The sequence below is a fragment of the Psammomys obesus genome, unplaced genomic scaffold (genome assembly GCF_907164565.1).
Source record: "Psammomys obesus unplaced genomic scaffold, mPsaObe1.curated_primary_1811, whole genome shotgun sequence".
Lineage (NCBI taxonomy): Eukaryota > Metazoa > Chordata > Mammalia > Rodentia > Muridae > Psammomys > Psammomys obesus.
In genome coordinates, this window is record NW_026585644.1 from 28,989,185 (window position 1) to 29,010,827 (window position 21,643).

Here is a 21,643-nt window from a genome sequence, read left to right on the forward strand (position 1 = left end):
CTTTCTTTCTTTCTTTCTTTCTTTCTTTCTTTCTTTCTTTCTTTCTTCCTTCCTTCCCTCTCTCTCTCTCTCTGTCTCTCTCTCTCTTGCTCAGTACAAGGATGAACACAGAGCAAATTCTAAGAAAAGATGCCAAGCCAGTGCATTGGTCTTGTCTAACTCTGGCTCTCATGCTCATCAGACCATCTCTTTCTAGCTGCAAGGAAAATGCCCAAGAAGATCAGCAGGGATGGCAGGAATTGTTCAGTAGTTAATGTTGATTGAGACAACCTGTGACTCATGTCTTGGGATGTGTTACAGGGACAGGGCACACTCAAGCCATAGAATCCTGTGTAGCACTGAGGTGGTTAGCACCGAGAGTGGGGGGCATGGGTAGGACATAGAAGACTTAGCTCTAGTCAGGCTCTACTTGGGGTGGAAGTACAAGAAGCTGAGACCCAGTCATTCATGTCACTTCATGGACTGTGGGAGATAAGCAAACATAGGCCTTGGGAGTTGGATGGGGAAGAGAAGTGACAGGTATGTCATCTCAGGGATACACAGGTAGATGGTTGTTGCTGTGACAGAAGGACAGAAGGAAGGACCAAGCTCTGCTGCGGGAGTGCAGAATCCAGATACAGTCCTGTTAATTTATAACAGCGCTTCAGCCTCGACAGCCCTCATTTATGGCCCTCGGGTTCCCACTGAAGTCTACATAACAGATAAGCTGGGCAGAGATTCTCAGTAGCTAGAACATTCCAGAATTTCCCTAAGTAGGCCATTGCTTAGTGTAGATGATGATGTGGTGTGAGACTCACCGAGCCTTTGATGAGGGCAAGAGGGCTGACACCTGTTCTGATGGGCCGGAAGCCATCACACTGCTGCAGGTTTCTCTCTGTGGATATTTCTGTAGCCACAGTCCCCTTTCTTGAATTCACAGTAACCTGAGTTGAGCAGTTTCCATACACAGTATCCTGTGGGAGCCCAAGATATGGTCAGGTACACTCAGTGTGGGAAAACACTGCCAGGTGCTTAAGAGGGGCTGGGAAAGACACCTGGGTACAGAAGCAGTAGGGCTATGGATTGGGGGAGTTTCTTTTGCTCCCAGGCAGAGGGTATGTAGCATTGCTGTGCCTGGCCAGCTGGTGTTGTGGGGAGCAGACACACGAGGGAAGAGTGGTCCCAAGTCAGGGCCAGGAAGGATGAGTCTCTCTATTGTCCAAGCATAGTGGAGTCAAGAGCTTAGAACACAGTCAGAGCTCAGAGGTGTTCTTGTGTCTAAAGTACATTGAATTCTCTCTAAGTTGATTTGAAATACAATATATTCTAACCTTTCTGGTGTCTAAAATACACAAGGCTTTCCTGTGTTAAATGGACACAGGAAAAAAAAAAAACCTTAACTATAGCAAGTGGAGTGGCAAAGAGTCCTAGGAAAAGCTTTAAAATGAGATCCAACACCATCAATTTGTTCCAGATGGTCTATCAGTAAACTCTGAGGTCATGGGAAATTGTGATCCCTGGTGTTCATACCAACCCAGGGTCCTCCATGTAACTGCTATACAGCCAATCAAGGGACAATTTATTGTATCTAAGGGGAGACTCTGACATGTGAAGAAGATTTTGAAAGGCCACTGTCATCAGCTTTTAAAATTCTCACCAGGAAGGCACCTGAAAGACTCTACCTAGCAGTGTATTAAAGCAGATGCTGAGACCCATAACCAAACCTTTGGCAGAGTGTAGGGAATCATTTGAAGGAAGGAGGAATTAGTGTATCCTAGAGGGGACAGGGAGCCCCACAAGGTCCAAATATATCTGAGCACAGAGGTCTTCTATGAGACTGTTTATCCAACCAAGGACCATGCATGGATATAACCTAGAACCCCTGCTCAGACATAGCCCATGGTAGCTCTGTATCCAAGTGGGTTCCCTACTAAGGGGGACAGGAATTGTTTCTGACATGAACTCATGAGCTTGCCCTCCCCCTGAGGGAGGAGCAGCCTTGCTAGGCCACAGATAAGGACATTGCAACTATCCTGAAGATGCCTGACAAGCTAGGACCAGATGGAAGGAGAGGAGGACACCCCCTCTCAGTGGACTCAGAAGGGGGCAGGGAGGAGATGAGGGAGGGAGGGGAGGATTGGGAGGGAAAGAGGGAGATGGCTACAGTTGGGATACAAGTGAATGTATAAAATTATTTAAAAAGAAAAAAATATTAAAAAAAATTCTCACCAGGAACAACACTTGTTTGTCCTCGTCTGTCTCCAGGGGAACCAAGAGGGCAGAAACGATGCCCCTTTTGATGTTCAGTATGTAGTCAGGCTCATCCTTGTCAGGGTAAAGAACAATCTGCTTCCCTTCAGGAGTGGCCAGCTTGAGCTCATACCTTTCCAGAAGAAAGAAGGCAAATGCTCACAGAAAAGCCCTTCTTTTACTGTGATCCTGCAAAAGGAGCCAGGAGCACGGGAGGCTCCTCGGTGGTTCCTCTTTGGACATGTTTTCTTTATACATATGCTTACTTTCCCCATGCATTTCCCCAAGTCTACAAATATCTGTCAGTTGTCTCTTATTTTTTTTCTTGACTTCTTTTCTCTCTCTTTCTTCCTTCCTTTCTTCCTTCCTTCCTTCCTTCCTTCCTTCCTTCCTTCCTTCCTTTCTTTCTTTCTTTCTTTTTCTTTTTCGCTCAACTCATCCCTCCCTGCTCCATTCCCCATGTCTTCTTCCCTTCTCACCCTTTCTCTGGACATCTCCTTGTATCCTTTAATGTCATATCCTGTTCATATGACCCTATACAGTCTTTTGTGGCTGTAAACACGGAGATTTTTGTTATGTTTTACACAAATGACATTGCATTATGTGTGATTTTTTTCATCTTTAATTAATTTATACTCATTTAATTATGCTCTGGGACACCTGAGTCATTTGGTGTAGCTCCACTAGAGTCATTACTAAAAGCTATGCAGCACTTCATTCCTTCATTATATATTGTTCCTTAATGGCACCATTCAAGAGCATTGACATTCTCTCTTTCTAGATTTCTCTTGTGGTCACAAAAATGATATTGAAATAAACATCCATATACATCTGTTTTCACACATGGCTGCTTTTATTTAGATGTGCCAGAGTCGCAGAGATGATAACTGTTATGTCAAAGTATAAATATGATCAGCTGTACTAGGTACTGCCCCATGCTTTCATTTCTACAACCTGATATACTATTCTTTCCTGTAGCAATGGGTACCGCCTCAAGTTTTGCAGCTCAATGGGGGTGCAGTGAGAAATCCTTTTGTAACACCATTTGCATTTGTTGACTAATTATTGAATTGGAGCTTCTTTTCATATAATTGTTGGACAGTCACTTTTTAATTCAGTCTCAGGACAAGATGGAAGGCTGGGCTAACTTTGATCTTAGGTGCTGCCTTCCTCTTAGAGACTATTTGAGCTGCCAAGGGTCTGGCTGCATCTGCTCTAATTAAGACCACAGGAGAAGAGGACCGGGCCCATGTCTCTCCCATAACTCTGAACCTCTCAGAACATTCTAGACACAGCAGTGCAAGCCTGGGAAGTCCTTGTGGTCAAGAGGAGGAGTCTCTTGTGTTTAAAGATGAGAAAGGACCAAAGAATAGCAGCCACTGTCTCCTGCCGCTGCAGTTTTCCCTGTACATCTAAGTCTCTAATATCTCTAATAAAGTAAGGTGTGTTGATGGAGCAGTTTGGTTTATTTCTCAGAGAAAGAACTGGGTCCTGACATTTAGAAAATCCAAACAGGTAAGGGAAGATTTTCCTTTGCTCCCGAGTTTACAACCCAGTACATCTGCCTGTATTCCACACACTTAAGGCTTCCTAAGCTAACTGGGTGCAGGACAAACTTGGACGGGTGTTAAAATTCCTTGAAGATCGTTGCAGCACTGTCAGTGATGTGTTAGAAAAGATGCCAGCTATAAATGACAGCACTGGTCTCCAGGGCACGGTGGCTGTGTAGCAGTTGTGGGCAGGGACTGCTAAGGTCCTGCCTGCCCTTTGTCCTGTGTTGAACAGATGCCACACCCTCATAAACACATGGGGGACTATGCAGCGTTTATGACCGCAGAGTAGCAGTTTCTGCCTGATCCACCCCGAAGACCCTGCAGGCGTCATCCTTGTTCAATTCTCTAAACAAGATCTTGCTTGTTTAAACAAACCATCCCAGCTTTATAGTCTCAAAAGTGCTTCAACCATGAGATCTGTTAGAAGACAATTTAAATGATAATCAAGGGAACTTGAGTAGAGTTAATAATACTTCCCTCTTTTTGATAGAGGCAAGAATTCCACAGTACCCTGATCAATGAAGGCATTGAATACAAATGCCAGCACTCAAAGGCACGCCTGACATGGGCCCACACACTCATTTCTTCACACACTCACACACATGCATACGTACCAAGATCAATTCAAGCAGCATCCCCAAAGCTTAGACGCTTGGAGACAGCAATCCCATGCCTTACCTGGACATGGCAGTTGCAAACTCTTCAGAGTTCTTGGTTCTCTTCATCAAGGCCTTGCCCTCAGGGTTGAAGCCATACACCTCTTTAAGAGTACACTGGCTGGTCCTCATGATGAAACTGCAGAGTTGGGGGACCTCCAGCTCCACCTGAGGAGGGAAAGTAGCAGCGCATTGAGGTTCTCCAACCAGAATAGGAGACATCCCTGCAGCCCAGCCTCTGATCAGGACATGGAGGGAAAAGTTTCTGGGAACAATGTAATGGAGTTCCTAGAAACACACAGGCTAAACACATTTCATGTGCCCCCATACCTAGACTTACATTTCTTCCTCCTATTTTAAAGAAGTTTCTTATGTTTGCCCCTATGCATGGGAAGGAGAATGCCCTCATATTGGTTTAAATTTACTCACTTTACTTATAAAGAATTTTGGGGGTTAATGCTTAGAAGAAATGCATAGTAGAATAAGCATTAAAAAACACAAAACAAACAAACAAACAAACAAAAAAGAGCAAGCAGGAAAAGCGAATGTTTTCCTGACATCATTTTCTAAAACTGTATCCACAAGTGCCAGATAAAAATCTTCATATGTGGGCAGAACTGAAAGTGATCGTTGGTTGTGTTCTGGAACTATTCAAAGTCCTTTCTAGCTTGATGGAGAAGCTCTATGTTTGCGCTGTCTAATGCGGCAGCAGGAGACACGAATGGATGCTGGCTATATTTCAATGAGTGAGAATGAGAATTGCATTTTAAGTTTTATTCAACTTAATGTGCATCGTGGTTGGCCATACTGATCAGTACTATGGCCTAAGAAGGAAGAGGGCAGCTGTGCAAAATGGACTTCTCTTCCCTGCTTGGACCTTAGTAGACCTTGGATCTACTTTATGTGCATAGACTGGAGTATGACAAGTCCCCAAATAACTAACTTCTCATTTTAATGAGACAAATGTTAAATGAGTCTCCGTATTATGTTTGGCATCATTCATGCTGCACGCCCAGCATTCTCCAGCAACGACCACCTTCCTCTGTGCACTCCCTGGGTCTCTCTCATGGTCAGGTCTATTGGCCAATCCTGCTGGCCTACAGACCATTCCCTGCTATTACACATTGGAAGCGAATGGGAGAATAATTAGGCTGAGATTCTTCCCCCTTCCCTGGCGGTAGCCTTCTCATTCAGGTTCATTTTTTTGTCACTTGAGGTTCTAGCTGGGAACTGCTAGAAGGTTCTCTGAGGGGCCCCTGGTGGAACAAGGCTGGATCCCAGTTGCAGTTCCTCCAGCCCTTGTCCTCTGTACCTTGCAGTTGATCCTGGTGGCGCTTCTGGAATCGGCAGTGCCCCTGACGCCGCTGGCGCTTTCAGCCTCATAGCTGTACATGTACTTTCGGAGGTGCTTGAATCGAGTTGCATCCTCTGACGTGGGGAGAAAAATAAGTCAGCCCTGGAGATGAAGCAACTCTCTAGGGCAGCTGTGCCGAGCAGAGAGGAGCAGCGGCATAAGCTGATAAAAGTGGCGACTGTGGGCTCAAGTTACTCGTGGTTGACTTCACGTTGTACTTGTCTTTATAGATTTAACACAGGCGCTGTTTGGGCTGAGTCTGATGTTTAAATTATTTGGGATTCTTTGAATAGATCATCTAAAGCACATGGAGGGGAGGGCCAAGCATCAATTAATGGAGCTACAAAAGCCCATCGGAAGGCCCTTTGGAAAATTAAGTTATCAAAGGGACACGGCTAAGTGTTTTCTCTGTTTAAAGATGCTATCATCATGCTCATCTTCATGAGCCTGCGAAATACCTGAGACAAAGTTAATGGTTAAGGGTATCTGATTGACTTTTAGACCGCACCCTACCTCCTCCCCCACAAGAAGAAACTTCTGGAAGATTCCACTGTGCTTGACAGAAATTTTGTGATTTGAGAAAAATAACTGCGTAGGAACCCGGATGTAGTACTGCCATATGACCACCAGATGGTGGTGCTGCCCCATCAGAGGGGAGGCTAGCCCTGGTGCTCTCCAGAGGATGCCAGGTATTGCGGCAAGGCCTTGATCCTCTGACCCCTAGGTTCTGGTAAATAGGAAGGGGTGGAGGGGTCTGGAGTTCCGCACAAAGGTTAAAGTCAACATTTCCTCATGCCCACATACTCTGAATCAATGATTAGTCGGTGATAAAAAGCACAATAATGTCTCTCCACAGTCTCCTCCCTACCCCAGCACCAGAGGAAGCCTTCGAACAGAACAGAAGGGCAGGGAAGAAAGGGCCTATAACCTTTGCCAGAGGAGACCGGGTGCCCAGAGACTCAAAACCTTCGCTTCCAGGGGTCAGAGCAGTGCCCTCTAATCTGAGCTTGAGGATGCTAGATGGAAGGATGGCCTGTAGGTGCAGAGGAGACTGTCTGGAGAGGAGAGCGAGGGTGGGAGGTGCCCAAGGGGTCTAGTAAAGAAATGCCTTACTTGGACAGTTCAAGCTGAAGTTTTCCAAGACTTCATCTTCTGCAAGAGAAAAGGGAAACCTTGGCTTTCCGTGTTTTCCAGCGGGTTCCAGGGGCTGACAGGAGGGACCCCTTGTGGGCCTTAATTATTTTAGGCCTACCCAGAGCCTTCTCTCTAATTCTCCCATTCTACGGCTGTCACCTTAAGCCCCCGAGGAGTTACCTGCTAGCTCTAGCTCTCATCACCTCCTTTCCCAGGACTTCTGGCTGCTGCCCTCTCTTCCACCTGGCCCTTGCTACCTAGCAGTCACCCTGCCACCAATTTCCACTCCCCGATCTAACTGGTGGCTTGGAGCCGCAACGCAGTGCTCTGGTCCCCACGCTGGCCTTCACCCAGGCTTCCCCTGTCACTCACGAGCCCAGACGCTGGTGTCCAAGAACAGTAGCAGGAACAGCAACAGCAGCGGTGGCCGCAGGGCAGGCTTCTGAGGGCCCATGGCCGGTGGATGGGTGAGGTGGCTTCCTGCCTGTGGCCTGGCCAAGGCCTGGCGCCGCTGCTGGCTCTGCAGGGTCTTCTGAGGCGGCACCCAGGCAAGTACTTTATCTGCCGCAGACACTGATGGGAATGCCCGGCTGCCTGAAAAGCGTTCCATTTATAGGAGGCTCTGGCTTAGCGAGAATTGCCAAAGGTCCAAAGGGCATGGCCCGGACCTGTTTGCTTTTCCATACAAGCTTCTATCTGGGTGGCTAAGACTGGGTCTGACAGGGGTCTCCCTGCTGGTTCAGCAACCACCACCTGGGGCTTTTCCTCAGAGCATGTCTTTTCTCACGGGGTCTCAGGCAGTGGGCAGTGGGCTTGCTGTCTTATAAGCCTGTCTTCAGGAGACGTGTACCTTCAGGGGGTAAGGTACCCTGCTCCTGCTCTGACCGTGCAGTGCTTTAGAAAACTGTTCTTAATGTCCCGGTGGAGGCATCTTCCTAAGTTCCTTCTGATTTTGGTGGACTCTGGTTGTGAATAAACAGTCGGGTCCTGACTGATTTAGCCAGTACAGGTGGCTGTGAGGAGGGAAGAGAAAAAAGAGGACAACCTGGGAAGTCCGCTGAGTGACTGGGTTTGCTGTCCAAGTCTCTCAGAAATCTAGAGAAGACGGGTCCCCCAGAGCAGGCTGGTTCCCCAGAGTTCACTGTGGGCAGTGTCAGTCACGCTGATGGGAAACTGATGGTGAATGTCTGGGCTGGGCTGTGTTGTCAGAGTACCTCCAATCTAGTTGGTGGCAGCAGAGGGGGGCTGGGGGATAAGCCTGGTAGAGAGGCTGGGGTGTAATGTCTACAAACTGGGCATCAAGGACAGATCTGATAACACAGATGCAGAGAAGACGCTGAGATGCTTGGATGCCCAGAACCATCTCTAGAGGAAAAAGCCCAGGCCTCTAAAGTACTGAGTTCAGCTTTCTTCCCTTTACTTGATGGCCGTTAGAAAGTGTCCCTTAGGCTGGGGCTCAGCCTCTGTTCTTGTATGCTGATAAGGTCCAGTGCACAGGTACCACACAGCAAATGTCACAATGCTGAGCTGACAGGACGCTCAGAAATGCTGAAAGGGCCACATGTCGGCTTTCCTTAAATTACAGAATCTGCCTAGACGGTTGGCTAGAAGCCATCTGGAAGTATCTGTGGTCACCACTGTGACCTTCATCCATCTCCCTTAAGCAGAACTCTTCTCAGCTCATTGCTCTGAATGACTTGGAAGTTTGAAAGGCCGCTTTGCAGAGACACTTCAAATAGAATGAAGAGCCAGGAGATCCTGGAGTATAAGTAACTTGTTGAGCAGAGAAAAATCCCGGTCCCTAGAGAGCCCAGTTGCTATATGGGTATCCGGCTCAGGAGGAGGCAGGGCTGAATTCTAGTTGGTTTCATGCTAGGTTTGTAAATGACACCAACCTCCTAGGTCCCTGTGGGATCACAGGATTAATAATATTTATGTTTTAAGAGCTTTCCTTGAAAATTAAGGAACATGGTCTGAAACACAAACCATCCAGTAAGACATCTGGGAAATCAAAGGCATTTGATAAGGGGTAATGGTTACCACTCCTTATGTGTTTGTTAGAGAGGGCGTGTGTGTTTGTTGCGTACCTGTCTGAACACAGTCACCACAATGTAAGAACAGATGTTAACAGAGCACAGGTGGCAAATCAAGGCCAAGGGCGCCGAGTTCGGGGAGGGCGTATGTGAGGGACAGTGACCCTGACTAGTCACCTGTTTGGCATCTCACATTTCTGAGTGCTTAACAGGACTACTCTTTCCAAAGAAGATGAAGGCCCTACCAAAGCAAGCTGGCTAGTGACTGTCACTGTCATGAAACCCGGACTAATCTCAGCTAGTCACTCTGACTTATCAGCTCACGAACACAAAGTCCTGTTGGTTGGACAATCAGTGGGGTAACCATAGAGCTCTGGAGTTTCTATGAGAAGGTCATGTGACCAATGGAATTTCAAGGAACCAGAGCATGTTAAATAGTCCAGTTGTAATCCCTGGGAGCAGATTCATCATTCTGCCTTTTTGTGGGTGACCAAGTTCAGGGAACCTTAGAGGCTTTTAGGGTTTCCAGCAGCCTGCTATGCTGAAAGCGGTAGGGATTGTGTGCTGGAGTAGCTGCCCAGACATAATTTGCTGAATATAATAAATGAATTTGTGCCATTTAGTTATACCCCGTTGCTTCCAGGGAATTTATGTACAGTGACCATGATGCTAAGTAAACGTTTTCAGTGATATAAAACAAAGACATACATTTTGATATAAATTATTCCCAGCCAGGCTGTTACAAAAACAACAGCAGAACTCCTGCGGTAAATCGGGAGTAGTATTGACAATTATTAATTAGGCCATCTCTTTTCTGTCCGTGACAGCATTATAATTGCAAATGATGCCTAGCAGCTAGGAAGTAAATTTCAAGAATTATAGAGGTTATAGATAGAACTATGCCCAGCAATTCAGAACATGCTGATAACAAAGCATGCACAGCACACACCACAAACACGTCTATACATAGAAACATGCACACACACACCAAGATGAAAGTGGTGCATTTGGGGAGTAGCTCAGGCGGAAGGCTCTAATGCAGATCAGTCAGTCGAATGGAGATACCACACACGAGTGATTACTGATCTCCCACGAGGAAGCAAAACCAAACATTTTTATTCTGTTATTCTGCTACCCAAGAGATAAGGTCAGAATGTCAAGTGGCAGTTTTTCCTAGGGAGAAAGGTCAGAGGACAGCAGGGTTCAGCGTGTAGAGAGCTTCCCCAGGCAGGGGTTATCTCTCCTTTGACTTCCAATCATCCTTCCACTCCCGCTTTCCTGACGCCGGAAAGGAGTGTTTTCTTGATACCATTCCAGGTAGACTTCATGGCTTCCAGCCCTAGTTTCCTCTCAGTCAGTTTCAATATGGAGCATAAGTCATGAAAGATCTTCACACATGTGTGAGATAAATGGGGTCTAGTGTTGTGACATTTTTAAGTTTTTTACTTGTTCATATATTATCTTACAATTCAGAGAAATAAGCTCGGCAGACAAGCACCGTGGTTCACACATTGTACGTCCTTCTCTTTGCCTCCCAGGAACAATCACTTTACACCAGACGAAGTGGAGCTAAGGAATAAGAATGTGGTTGCGTGTCCCACTGTCCTCGGGCGAAGTGTTTTTCCTGCATGCCTTCATGATTACTCTTCAGGATGGCTGCGTGTGTTTTCTATCTTGACTTAGGATGTGTGGTGAACGTGAAGCTATGAGAGAAGAAGGAACTGCAAACATGGATGGTGGGACAGACTGACACAGAAGAGACTGTGTCAGTTTCTTCTCATGCTAAGGGTTCAGGATTCCTGAATAGGACAGATTTCTGAGAGGCTCTTTAATTCTGCAAAGATCATACTCACTCTGTCAACAGATTAGAAGCTAATAGACCTCTGAGGGAGGAGAAGACAGGTTCTTCCAGGGACAAGGCAGCAGAGTACATCAATCACAACCTCTGACTTATTCAAGTCAGGGTTTAGGTTTCATCCTTGTTTTGATCTCATTCACCTAGCTATTGGTAATTGCTTTTTATAAATAAAAAATATGTGTGTGTGTGTGTGTGTGTGTGTGTGTGTGTGTGTAGGCATGGGTGTGACAATGAGTGTGTGGAACACAGAGAACAATCTTGAGAGTTGGTCCTTGACTTCTACACCATTTGAGGCAGGGCCTTTTTGTTTCGTGCTGTGTTGTGTACTCCAGCCTAGTTGGCCAATGAGCTTTATTTAGCCTCTATCTCCCATACTGTCATAACAGTGCTGGGATTACACACATGGGTCACCATGTCTGGTTTCTGCTATGGATTCTGGAAATCTGTTCAGCAAATATTTATCCACTGAATCTTTTATCTGGTTTCATCTTTATTAATAAAGATTCCTTTATATTCTCATAAGACTTAAGCCAGAAAGACACTGTGCTCAGGTGGATGAGACTTAGGCTAGGAAGAGACAGCTAGAGACACAAGTAAGCCTGATCAATACAACCTCTGAGTCTTTGTCAAAATTTAAGGACTCGCCCTGAACATTGTCCCCTGAGAGCTTACAGGTGAGGAGAAACTGAGTGTAGGCCAAACTTGTACAGTATGGCATCAACACAGCTAAACTGAAGAAGGCTGTGTGGTCCACTGGTCCAGAAGGGATGAGATTGAGCTGAGTCTTGGATGGTGGGCAGGATTTGAGTCATTGGGTGAGTGGTGCTACCAAAGACAGCAGCAAGGTAGGATTATGTTTGAAGGGACTGACAATCTGGGAGCCCACTGGAGTTCTTGGAGAAGTTGGGGAACGAGAGATCTAGGATGTGAAGGGAGCACAATGTGTCAGCCAGGCCCAGGGCTGCCAGGCTAATTAAACTCATCGCTTTTGTTGCAGGTCCCTATAATATCATGTAATATACTTGACATTGAGTGTGGTTTGTGAGGCTTTAAAACCGTAGATTGCACAGGAGGCCTCGAGCACTGGGCTCCTTGTCAAGAGCTGTGAAAGGAGATGTAGGTACAGAAATTAAGAGTCACAGAAGTAGAGATGATCTTAGACATCAACTTGAGACTAATTGTATTATTTTAGAATATAGAAACTGAGATCGAGATGATTAAGTTTTTCTTTTTTTGTCATTGCTTTACGTGGTTTTTAAAATATTTTTTTTTATGACAATAACTGGGCTGGTTTTACCTAGTTTACAACCTAGAATATTCATTCTATGGTAATGTCATTATATTGACTTCATGAAATTGCTTAGAGATTTCTTTAAAAAGATGACTCTTTAATTAGTGTTGGTATAGTTACTTATAATTTATTGCTTAATGAAAGTGAAAAACGTAATTGACTTTCTGTGGGTTTGAATTTAGAACGAATATTACTCTGTAGTTCATCACAAAGAAACATAAAGGTTTAGGGTCTTAAAGGGCCAGAGGTCCTTGAATAATTCTCCTTACAATGTGCACCCTCATCAGTTTTTAAATACCTGGGCAATATTAATAGACGGCCTAACTGATGGAATCTGAGGAGGTTAAGTTACACTCTAGTCAGCATTTAAGAGTTTGTAAAAGGGAAAGTATTCCAGCTTTTCTACATATGTCTGTGTGGATTTCCCTCTATCCCCATTCCTTCTCTCTCTCTCTCTCTCTCTCTCTCTGTGTGTGTGTGTGCGAGCGCACTCGCAGGGATATTGGATCTCCTGGATGTGGAATTACAGGCAGTTGTGAGATGCCAGATGTGGGAACTAGGAACTGAAATAGGGACCTTCGGAAAATCACCGAGTAGTCTTAACAGTGGAGCCATTTCTTCAGATAAGCATTTTCAAGTATTAAATGAGTAAACATTTTAAACACGCTTTTGGGCAATTTTATATCTTTTCTGGAGAAATGTCCATTCTAATCACCACTACCACAACCATCATTATTTTCTGAGACATGGTCTCACTGTGGTCCCCCAAAGTGAAATCCTCCTGCTGCAACCTCTGGGGTTTGACATTTTCCATTGAGTTACTTGGGCATATTATTGTTAAATTCTAAGAGATTTTATGTCCTCTATACAGGTCCATCATCAGATGCAGGGTTTGTAAATATTTTCTCTCTATCTGAATTGTCTTTTAGCCTGATTTGCAGTCCACACATTTTTAAATTTTGATGAAGTCCAATTTCTTCTCTGCCTGCTGCTTGTCCTTCTAGTGCCATCTCTGAAGAACCATTGTCTAAAACCAGGTCAGGCAAATCCGGTGCTGTGTTGTCTTCTGGTAAGCTGTCAGTTTTGCGCTTGTCATGATGGTCCCATCATCCATTTTGAGTTAATTTTATAGAGAAGATTCGTTCTCAGCCTTGCCCTCGGAAATTTCTAGGTTCTGTCAGCTAGTGAGAGGCTCTGAATCGCCTCTCTTGCCTCCTTGCTCATAGGGTGCAGCCTGGTCCTTAAGAGGATGACGTCAACCCTGCTGCTTAATGAGAAGGATCATTCATGAGCTAATTATTAAGCTCTGCCCCACTCTGGTGCTTCCCAAAGTAGTGGGAGCCTGCTGGCTCTGAAGGGTGGTCCTTGCATAGACAAACGGGAGGAGGACCCGTCTTTTCCGAAGAAAAGTGCAGAGACATTCTAGGTATGCAAAACTAAAAACACAAGCTTGCTTGGAGTTCAGAAAGCCCTGAGAATGACCCCCCCTTTTTTTTTAGAATGAACATGCAGTTAGAGAAATAAGGCACACAAATGGACTAGTGTCTTTTACGGGAAGTGTTAGTAACAAATGAGTAAGACAAAGTGATAGCAAGCCCCTTGAAATGATTACCTTTTGGTGAAAGGGATGAACGAATCTTGGAGTGGGGGTGGGGACTGAGGGTGGGAGTCAAACCAAGAAAATGAAGTGGTCTGCCGGGAACTCAATAGTGAGATGTTTAATCCTGAGCAGCAGCAGAAAAAGTACTCCAGCACTGCAAATACTTTAAAATCCCTCATATTGCCTGGTATGGTGGCACACACCTTTAATCACAGCGCTCAGGGAGGCAGAGGCAGGCAGATCACTGTGAGTTTGAAGGCAGCCTGGTCTATAGCCTGTGAGTCCAGGACAGCCAAGGTCACAGAGGAAAACGTCTCTCAAAAAACCAAAACCAACCAAACAAACCTAATACTTGCCAAGGGCTAAAATTTGTGATGGTTTCTTTTCTGAAAATCATTTCATTTACTTACATGTTTATTTATTTCTAGTTATTATACAAAACAGTGAGTTTTTCTTAACACTATCTAACCCCACTGTTTCCCTCCATCTCTCACCCCCACCTTTATTTCCCGTTCTCCCTACAGTAATCCTCCCTCTGATCTCTTATGTATGTTTGTATTGATCTAGATTATGTGTCTGAGAGAAAATGCACAATATTTTGTCTTTTTTGCCCTTATTATCTTCTCTTGTTTTTCTCCTCTCTATGTTTCTTCTTCTGATCTCACAACACCTTGTTCTATTTTCACATCTTATGTAGATGTGTAAATAAGTATACATTTAAGTCTAGACTTTACATTTGAGAGAAAAATGCGGCTTATGTTTTTCTGAGTCTGGCTTATTTCATTCACCACACTCACCACTGGTTCTATCAATTTTCCTGGAAATGACATTTTTAATTAATACGTTCATCTTTCCTTATGGATGAATAAAATTTCTTTGTGTGCACACACAACACTTGTTCTGTTTATTTGTTGATGGACATAAATGATCTCATTTAACAATCAAATGGTAAAAACTGTAAGATAGATATTGTTAACCATCATTCTCACAAGCGAGAATGCCAAGGACCAAAACACCCTATATGAAATCAAATTCCATTGTCTTCATTTACAAGTATAGGCATCTAGAAAAGCTAATTATGAATATATATTCATATCAAATGAGCAACAGCAGTGTCTCAATGTTGTGGTTGCCCTCTTCCTAGGGAAATGAGCTATTGCCTTATTTAAGTATTGTATGATTTGTACTGTAATAAGGCAAAACATTGCACAGTACTTGATTGCTTTGGTGTTCAATCATACCTTTAATTCTAACAACTGAGGATTTTAGGCTACAGATTGTTGGTGAAGTTCCTGGAGCTGCCTGCTTTTAAAAGACACTCCAGGACCATCTGATATATAATAGATACACTAGAACTCAAACTCAGGTGCTCTGCCTGTATGCTACGAAGTTCATACTCTGCCATCTTAAATCTCAGTAAGAGGGTGAGGAGAGCCAAGATCCTTTATGACATTTGTTGGGAAAACAAAAGGGAGGTTCTGAGCCTTAGCGACCCTGGGGAGGGCACCTAGGGAGATAATATAAAAAGGCTATGGTGTTCCAATGCTGACAAAGGCTTTAGGGCTTAAGGGTATTTCCTAGGTTATATATTCAATAATATCCAGCTTTCCAATGAAATTGCTCAGAGGAGAAGCTTGGATGAGTGGAAACACCTGCATTTGCTTTGATGTGCACATAATGTAACTGCTGTTTATCATGTTTCTCTTCCAAATGCCTTCATGGGTTTTTCCTAAGCAGTTAAACATAAAAGCTTATGTGGCCAACTCAGTTCTTTCTCTGTAGCTATCCAGCATTTGCACAATATTGCCTGGTGCATAGTTACTCCTATTGGATTAGCAATCTGATGTGTGAGACATTGCGTCACACCCAGGAAAAACCCTGACACTGAGTCAGTATAAAATGAGATATGTGTCTTCTTATCAGGAGCAGGTCAGTCTTCTAAACTGGAGTGTATGGGGAGTGGCTGGCAGCACTCTGTCACTTGCTTAAGGCCAACTCTGTCCCTTGATTTGGGCAAGTCTGATGATACGAAGCAGTAAATCGGGGCAACCAATTTAAATACTGTTTGACTATATGCTCTTTCTGCTTTGGACATCTTACTTGCAAGTCATGAAGAATGCTGAAATCCAGATAGGGACTCTGGTCTCATTACATGAATAACATCACTGTGCATCTTTGTTGTTGACAGGCTGATGAGATGTTTGCTGCTTTATAGAAGCTGGAAGGTGTGTGTGTGTGTGTGTGTGTGTGTGTGTGTGTGTGTGTGTGTGTGAAAGAGAGAGAGAGAGAGAGAGGAGACTTGTAAAGCTCTGACATTTTCCAGGTTCATCTCACTGGTAACCTGTCCTGCATCACTTGGACAGACCAGTTGCAGCTACTCTTTGCTGTTCTTCTATGAAGGGAGTGAAAACATTCCATGTTTATCGTCTTCCTCCTTTCATCCTCTTCTCTTATATCTGTCTTCTCAGGGCATTCCTCTCCTTCCCCAGATGCCAAAAGTCATCTCTGATATCCACAGCTTATGAAAATGATCTATCCTGTTCTCCCTGACAGTATCTTTCTCATTTCTAGCATTCAGTGCCCCTCCATCTCCAAGTGATTTATTTTGAGTTGTTTTATGGATTGTGATGAAATGCCCTTGGATGACTCTTCCCATAGCCTGGCCATTAGTCAGCTTGAGCTGTTGTGTGAATGTGCTATAGACTTGGAGTTTTAAACAACGGAACATTTTCCCCTCACAACCCTGGTTTCTGGAAGTCTGAGATGAAGGTTGACACACTTCCTCTGAGTCCTTCCTCCTGACTTGAAGATGGCATCTTCTTCCTATGTCTGCCCACATTCTTCCATTTTGTGTGCCTGTGCCCCAACTGTCTCCTTATAAGGATGCTACTCCTTAATGTTATTAGGGCCAGTGCTAGTCACCTCTTGTAACTTTTTAGAGGTACTGGGGTTTAGAGCTTCCACAGTGCTTTAGTCTACTTGGGGTTTGGCTTAAGCCATTTATTTTCTGAATTCTGGAGACTTGGCAGTTTGAGAACAGGATGCAAGCTCTCTTTCTTGCTTGTAGATGCCACCTTCTTGGTGTCTTTTCACATGGCAGGAGACTAATGGGGGAGGGAGCTCTCTAGTATCTTGTTTTAAAAGGGGATTTATTCCATCACGAGGGTCCTTGTACTCATGGCCTAATTTAAACCTAGTTACTTCCCAAAGGAGCATCTCTACATTGCTTTGCTGGGGAGATTTTGTTGTGTGAAGGGGCGCAGCTGGGTCTGCAGTAACTTGAAAACAGACTTACAAGCTCCTTAGAATGAGCAGTGGCATTGACCTACATTTCCTGTGTCTCCCAAGAATGGCTTTGGAAAGCTTCTCAGAGACTTTGCCAGCTCACTAGGTGACAGAGACTATGTTCTGAATCATCTTGTGGTTTCTTCCCAACTGTGGCTTCCCCCACAGCCAAGTGCTCCCTCAGATGAGATTCAGCTGTGGTGAGTGCTATGTGGAGGGACAGTGTTGGGAGAATGTTGCTATGGCATCTTGCTGGTCAGTGTGACTCCTCCACCCTTTGTGACATTTATTCTCCAGCGAGGACAAACCAGGAAAACAACTGCTCAGAACAAAGATAGCTTGTTCACAGCTGCAAAATAGCCCAAGAAGAAGCATGATAAGGCTTGTTGACTTTGCCCTGTAGAGAGATCAAAAAGCAACTTCCCAGAGAGCTGTGGACTCTCTGGCATCTTCAACCTAGCAGTGCCTGAGCTCAAAAGAAAACACAAGTACAATGCTGGCATCTGAAAATGCAATAATGAGCCCCATTATTTTGTATGTTGACTAAAAGAAATAACAAAAAGAGATAACACAGCCACCAACTTTGCTCTAATTGGGATGGGGGTTGGCTAACGCTTCAGTACAGCGAATGGTTTGGCTTGCAAATAAGAGACATAAAAGTACCACTTTGTAAGAAAAGAACAGACCCCCAAACTATGAAATTAGAAAGACTTCATTTGGATGCAATGCCAGGCTTCTTCAAAGAAGTGTTAGGGGAAGCATTTTTGGCTCTTTATATGTGATATCTTTAAAGTGACTCTGAGGACATCAGCCAGCCTATGAACAAAAGGCATGTTAATAGAATATGATATCAAAATGAAGTGAAAATGTTATACCACTTCTCTGAGCACAACAATAGATTGATTCCATTATGGTCAGAGCCTTTACTCTGTATGATTCCAATTCTTTGAAGTTTGTTGAGGTTTGTTTATAGCCTAGAATATGGTTTTTGTTGGTGAATGTTCCATGGGTAATTGAAAAAAAAAGTGCGTTATGCTGAGATTTTTCTTTTTCAGTTTCTACAAATACCAGTTTAATACTACTTGTTGACGCTGTTGCTGTTTTTATTTATATCCTTGCTGGTTTTGTCTTTTGTTTCTGGGACAAGGGTGTTGAAGTTCCTAAATACAAATGAAGCTGGATCTCAAAAACAAAAGCAATAAAGCTTCCCAGTGTTAGCCAATCAGTGGGCCAGGGTAAAAGTATTTATCAGCCTTTACTAGGTATTGACAAAGAGGAGATAGAGTGTGATTATGATAACTGGGTTCTTCCATCATATATGAAATAGATGTATCTTCATGTTGAAGGGTTCAGGTATATGTAACTTCCTTTTGAAAAGATTTTTAAATTTTTTGTTTGCGTTTGGTTAATTTTCCTTATTAACCACACTTGGTTCTATAAGGAAGGCATGGCTTCTAACATTTGGAAGGCCCAGGGCGTGACTTGCTCTTATAGATCAAGGTGATTGTTGGCAGACTAAGAAAATATCATCCTCGTTTTCCAGAGCTACATTCTTATGCTCCAGCTACCTTTATGAATAATTAAAATTCTTATTATAAGGTTCAAATTCAATCTACATATGTGTTTTCAATATATATGGACTGATTGTTATGGTTCTCATGCATCATGGCAAGGATTCTAGATTTCCTATAAACAAAAACAATTTATTGAGAAGTTCTATATAAAGTGATCAATACTGAAACTGAACATCTGCTTAAAAGATGGGCTGGAGAAAGGGCCCAGAGAACAGAGAACTCACAGAGGATGGGGGAGGGATGTCCGCCCTGTCTGCCCCACCTCCCTAGAGAAGGATGAACACTGAAGATCCTTCCCCAGGCCTCTGAGCCCGTGAGCCCAAGTCTCCTAGAAACCGTAGAGCCCCACCCTAAAGTCATAATATTTATGTCCAATCAGCGGGATAGATTAGTGGTTAAGATCTTGGCATCTAAAGTTAGTCTGCCTGGGACTGAACCTTTCTCTGGAACTCCATGATATCCAGAGGGTTGCTTGATATCTTTATAGCTTAGTGTAAAATTGGAGATAGTCACAGTCCTACCTTTTAAAGATGTTCTTGTTATTCAGGTCAGATGAGTTAGTATAGGTTCACAGCCTTATAGGAATAGCAGGTAAAGCATAATGTAAGTGCTGGCCATGTACATTGTTATTGCCACGTGTGTCCAAGTCATGCTTCACTTTATATGTGCGTACTAGAATTTCCCCACCCTAACATTTGGTGTCTGCTCTTCTAGCACTTTCTTCTCTAAACAGGAGGTCATTCCTCTGGAAATACCAATACTTGTTTATTAGTCTGAGCTACTTGTGACATAACCATTTTTTCAATGCACAAATTATTAAATATTGAACATCGCTTATGGTTCAACCTAAAATAAAAAAAATAATGACCTTGAAATAAAACCTTCACAGCAGACAATTTCCACTTAGTGCCGTGGGTCGGGAGCTGGATGTCTCTTTTGAAGCCCTCCCAGTCTTGGCACTGGCCTTTCTTCATTTGTCGCCTCCCTCCTCCGTTGTCCTGTAGAATTAAGAAAAATGAACAATAGCAGTGCAGGAGTCTTTATATATAAAAATCATACACATGACTTCTAGGAGAAAGCAGAAATTATCTTAAACTAACGTAGCTATCTCTTTATCCACACATTAGGGCGCACGTGTAAACACACACATATATAGCCATGGGATAGTTTTGCTGTTATTTATCTGCTTCATGAGTGGTCCTAACTTCGAAAAACTGACAATTGGCAAGGGACAGAAGCTGTCAAGTTGTGTGACTGGACTGTGCATACATAGGTGCACACTGTACTCGTGCCGTTTGCAGGAGTGACGGTCACAAAGGGCTATTCTGTGAGCCCAACAGGGACACGGGCAAAACGTACTTATAGACAGCTTACAACAAAAGACACAGTTCTTAAACAGGAAACGGTGTGCCTTCTTTCCTTTAAGAAAAATACCACTCTTGATACTGTGGGTTATCACGTGACAGACCTCCTAGTGGTTGGGACCGATACCCCTGGAGGCGGCAGGGGGCGGAAGGGAGGAGCAACACTCCTCTCTTCTCACTTCTCCGGGTGCTTCTGCACTTGTTTCCCCCCGGCCACAGCCTTGAAGGCAAAGCTTCTAAGAGAAGCCCCTCACAAAACGCAAGGTCATCGTGCCTTTATGTGCTTTCTATTTGTTTCTTAGAGCTGTCGTTCATCTTGTCAGCACTTCTGTCGTGAGCCCTACCCGGTCCTCTGCGTGCACTATCCGCATGGGAAAGGCGTACGCGGCATGACTGTCACTCTCGTAAAACCCAGAAAGCAGCAGAAAGTTAAGTAGAAATGTGTAGAGTAAGCACAGGAATATGCTGAGCTCCTGCTTTTTTTTTTTTTTTTTCTCCCACTAATTCAGAATTTCTTTTATTCCCCACTGTTTTGGAAAGCTGCCAATAAGTTGGGTCTGACAGTCCAAGTGAATTTTGGTGGTGGTGGTGGGGTCATTATTTTGCTATGACTCTCTATGTTTCCTAAGAATAAAGGCACAGGAGATGATATCTGCTAAAGGTAGCCGCACTTTCCACACCAGGCCTCAGACCACCACTTCCTGTTGTTTGGGTGGGGAAGATGCCTGGGTAAGCATTTCTCTAGTGTTCTGAGATTGTGCAGAGGGGTGTCTCCAAGAGGGTAGAGGAAGCTCTGTTGGCATGGGGAACACTGGTCAGTGACAAGTACTGATCACACACACACACACACACACACACACACACACACACACACACACTTATGATGGTTATATGGCTTATTTCCATCACATTTCTCACCACCTCCTGACTTCTGAACTTCCCCAACTGGGCACATACACTTTTCCCTGTCTGCTTTTGCTCTTTGCTAAGAAGGCGTCAAGGTGGTCTCGTATCCCCTGCCTCTATTCCCATGCTTTATATATTCCCAAACCTGCTGACATGCTTCAGACAACAGGCTAATTGCTCTGCTTGTGTCCTGACCCTCCCCTGCTTTCATAGCTTCTTGTCCCATCTGTCATTGCTGTCTCTTCTAGCTCAAGACTGCTTCCTCAATAACGTGCTTGTTTCAAGCCTTGGGATTAGGTTTGGGTGTTCAGCCTGCTTCAGGATTCACTGGTCTTAGAATAGGCGGATTGTTTAAGTTCTCAGAATCAGCTTCTCCATCTTCAAAAGGTCAACAAGAAATACCTTGGTACCATGTGGACTTTGAGGCCAGATGTGTGCTCTTTCCTAGCTTCATGCCCTTAACAAACACCTCACTTCTCTGTGTCTCTTCTCTTACCTGAAAAATGAGTGTGATAATATATATTCTTTTGCCTCATTAGAATTGTGAAGGTCAACTGGGGTAATAAATGTCAGTTAGGACACTGCTTGCCACATGGCAGGTACTTAATAAAGCTTTAAATATTACCTTTTATTGTGGTTCCAAAGTTAACTGAGAAAGCATGTATAGGAAGCACTAAAACGGCACATATAAAATGTGTCGTGCTCTTTACACATAAAATCTCCCCAGTTTACCTGCCCTCTTAAAGTGTAATTTGACCCCTGGACTCTCCCCACCACTCCCTGCTCGCCCTGATTTTCACGTAAAT

At 44.1% G+C, this 21,643-nt stretch overlaps 1 protein-coding gene across 1 annotated transcript in view; it reads right to left on the reverse strand.

The window, feature by feature from the left end:
- Apob (apolipoprotein B) overlaps positions 1-7,496 on the reverse strand; it is a 37,049-nt gene extending 29,553 nt beyond the window's left edge. Inside the window, exons 1-6 of the mRNA XM_055625998.1 lie at positions 7,299-7,496; positions 6,906-6,944; positions 5,751-5,866; positions 4,461-4,606; positions 2,209-2,362; positions 798-953 (exon numbers count right to left, since the gene is read on the reverse strand). Of these exons, the coding sequence (XP_055481973.1) occupies positions 798-953; positions 2,209-2,362; positions 4,461-4,606; positions 5,751-5,866; positions 6,906-6,944; positions 7,299-7,380 (693 nt within the window). The 5' untranslated portion in view covers positions 7,381-7,496. The remainder of the gene's footprint in view (positions 1-797; positions 954-2,208; positions 2,363-4,460; positions 4,607-5,750; positions 5,867-6,905; positions 6,945-7,298) is intronic.
- Positions 7,497-21,643: the final 14,147 nt, after the last annotated feature.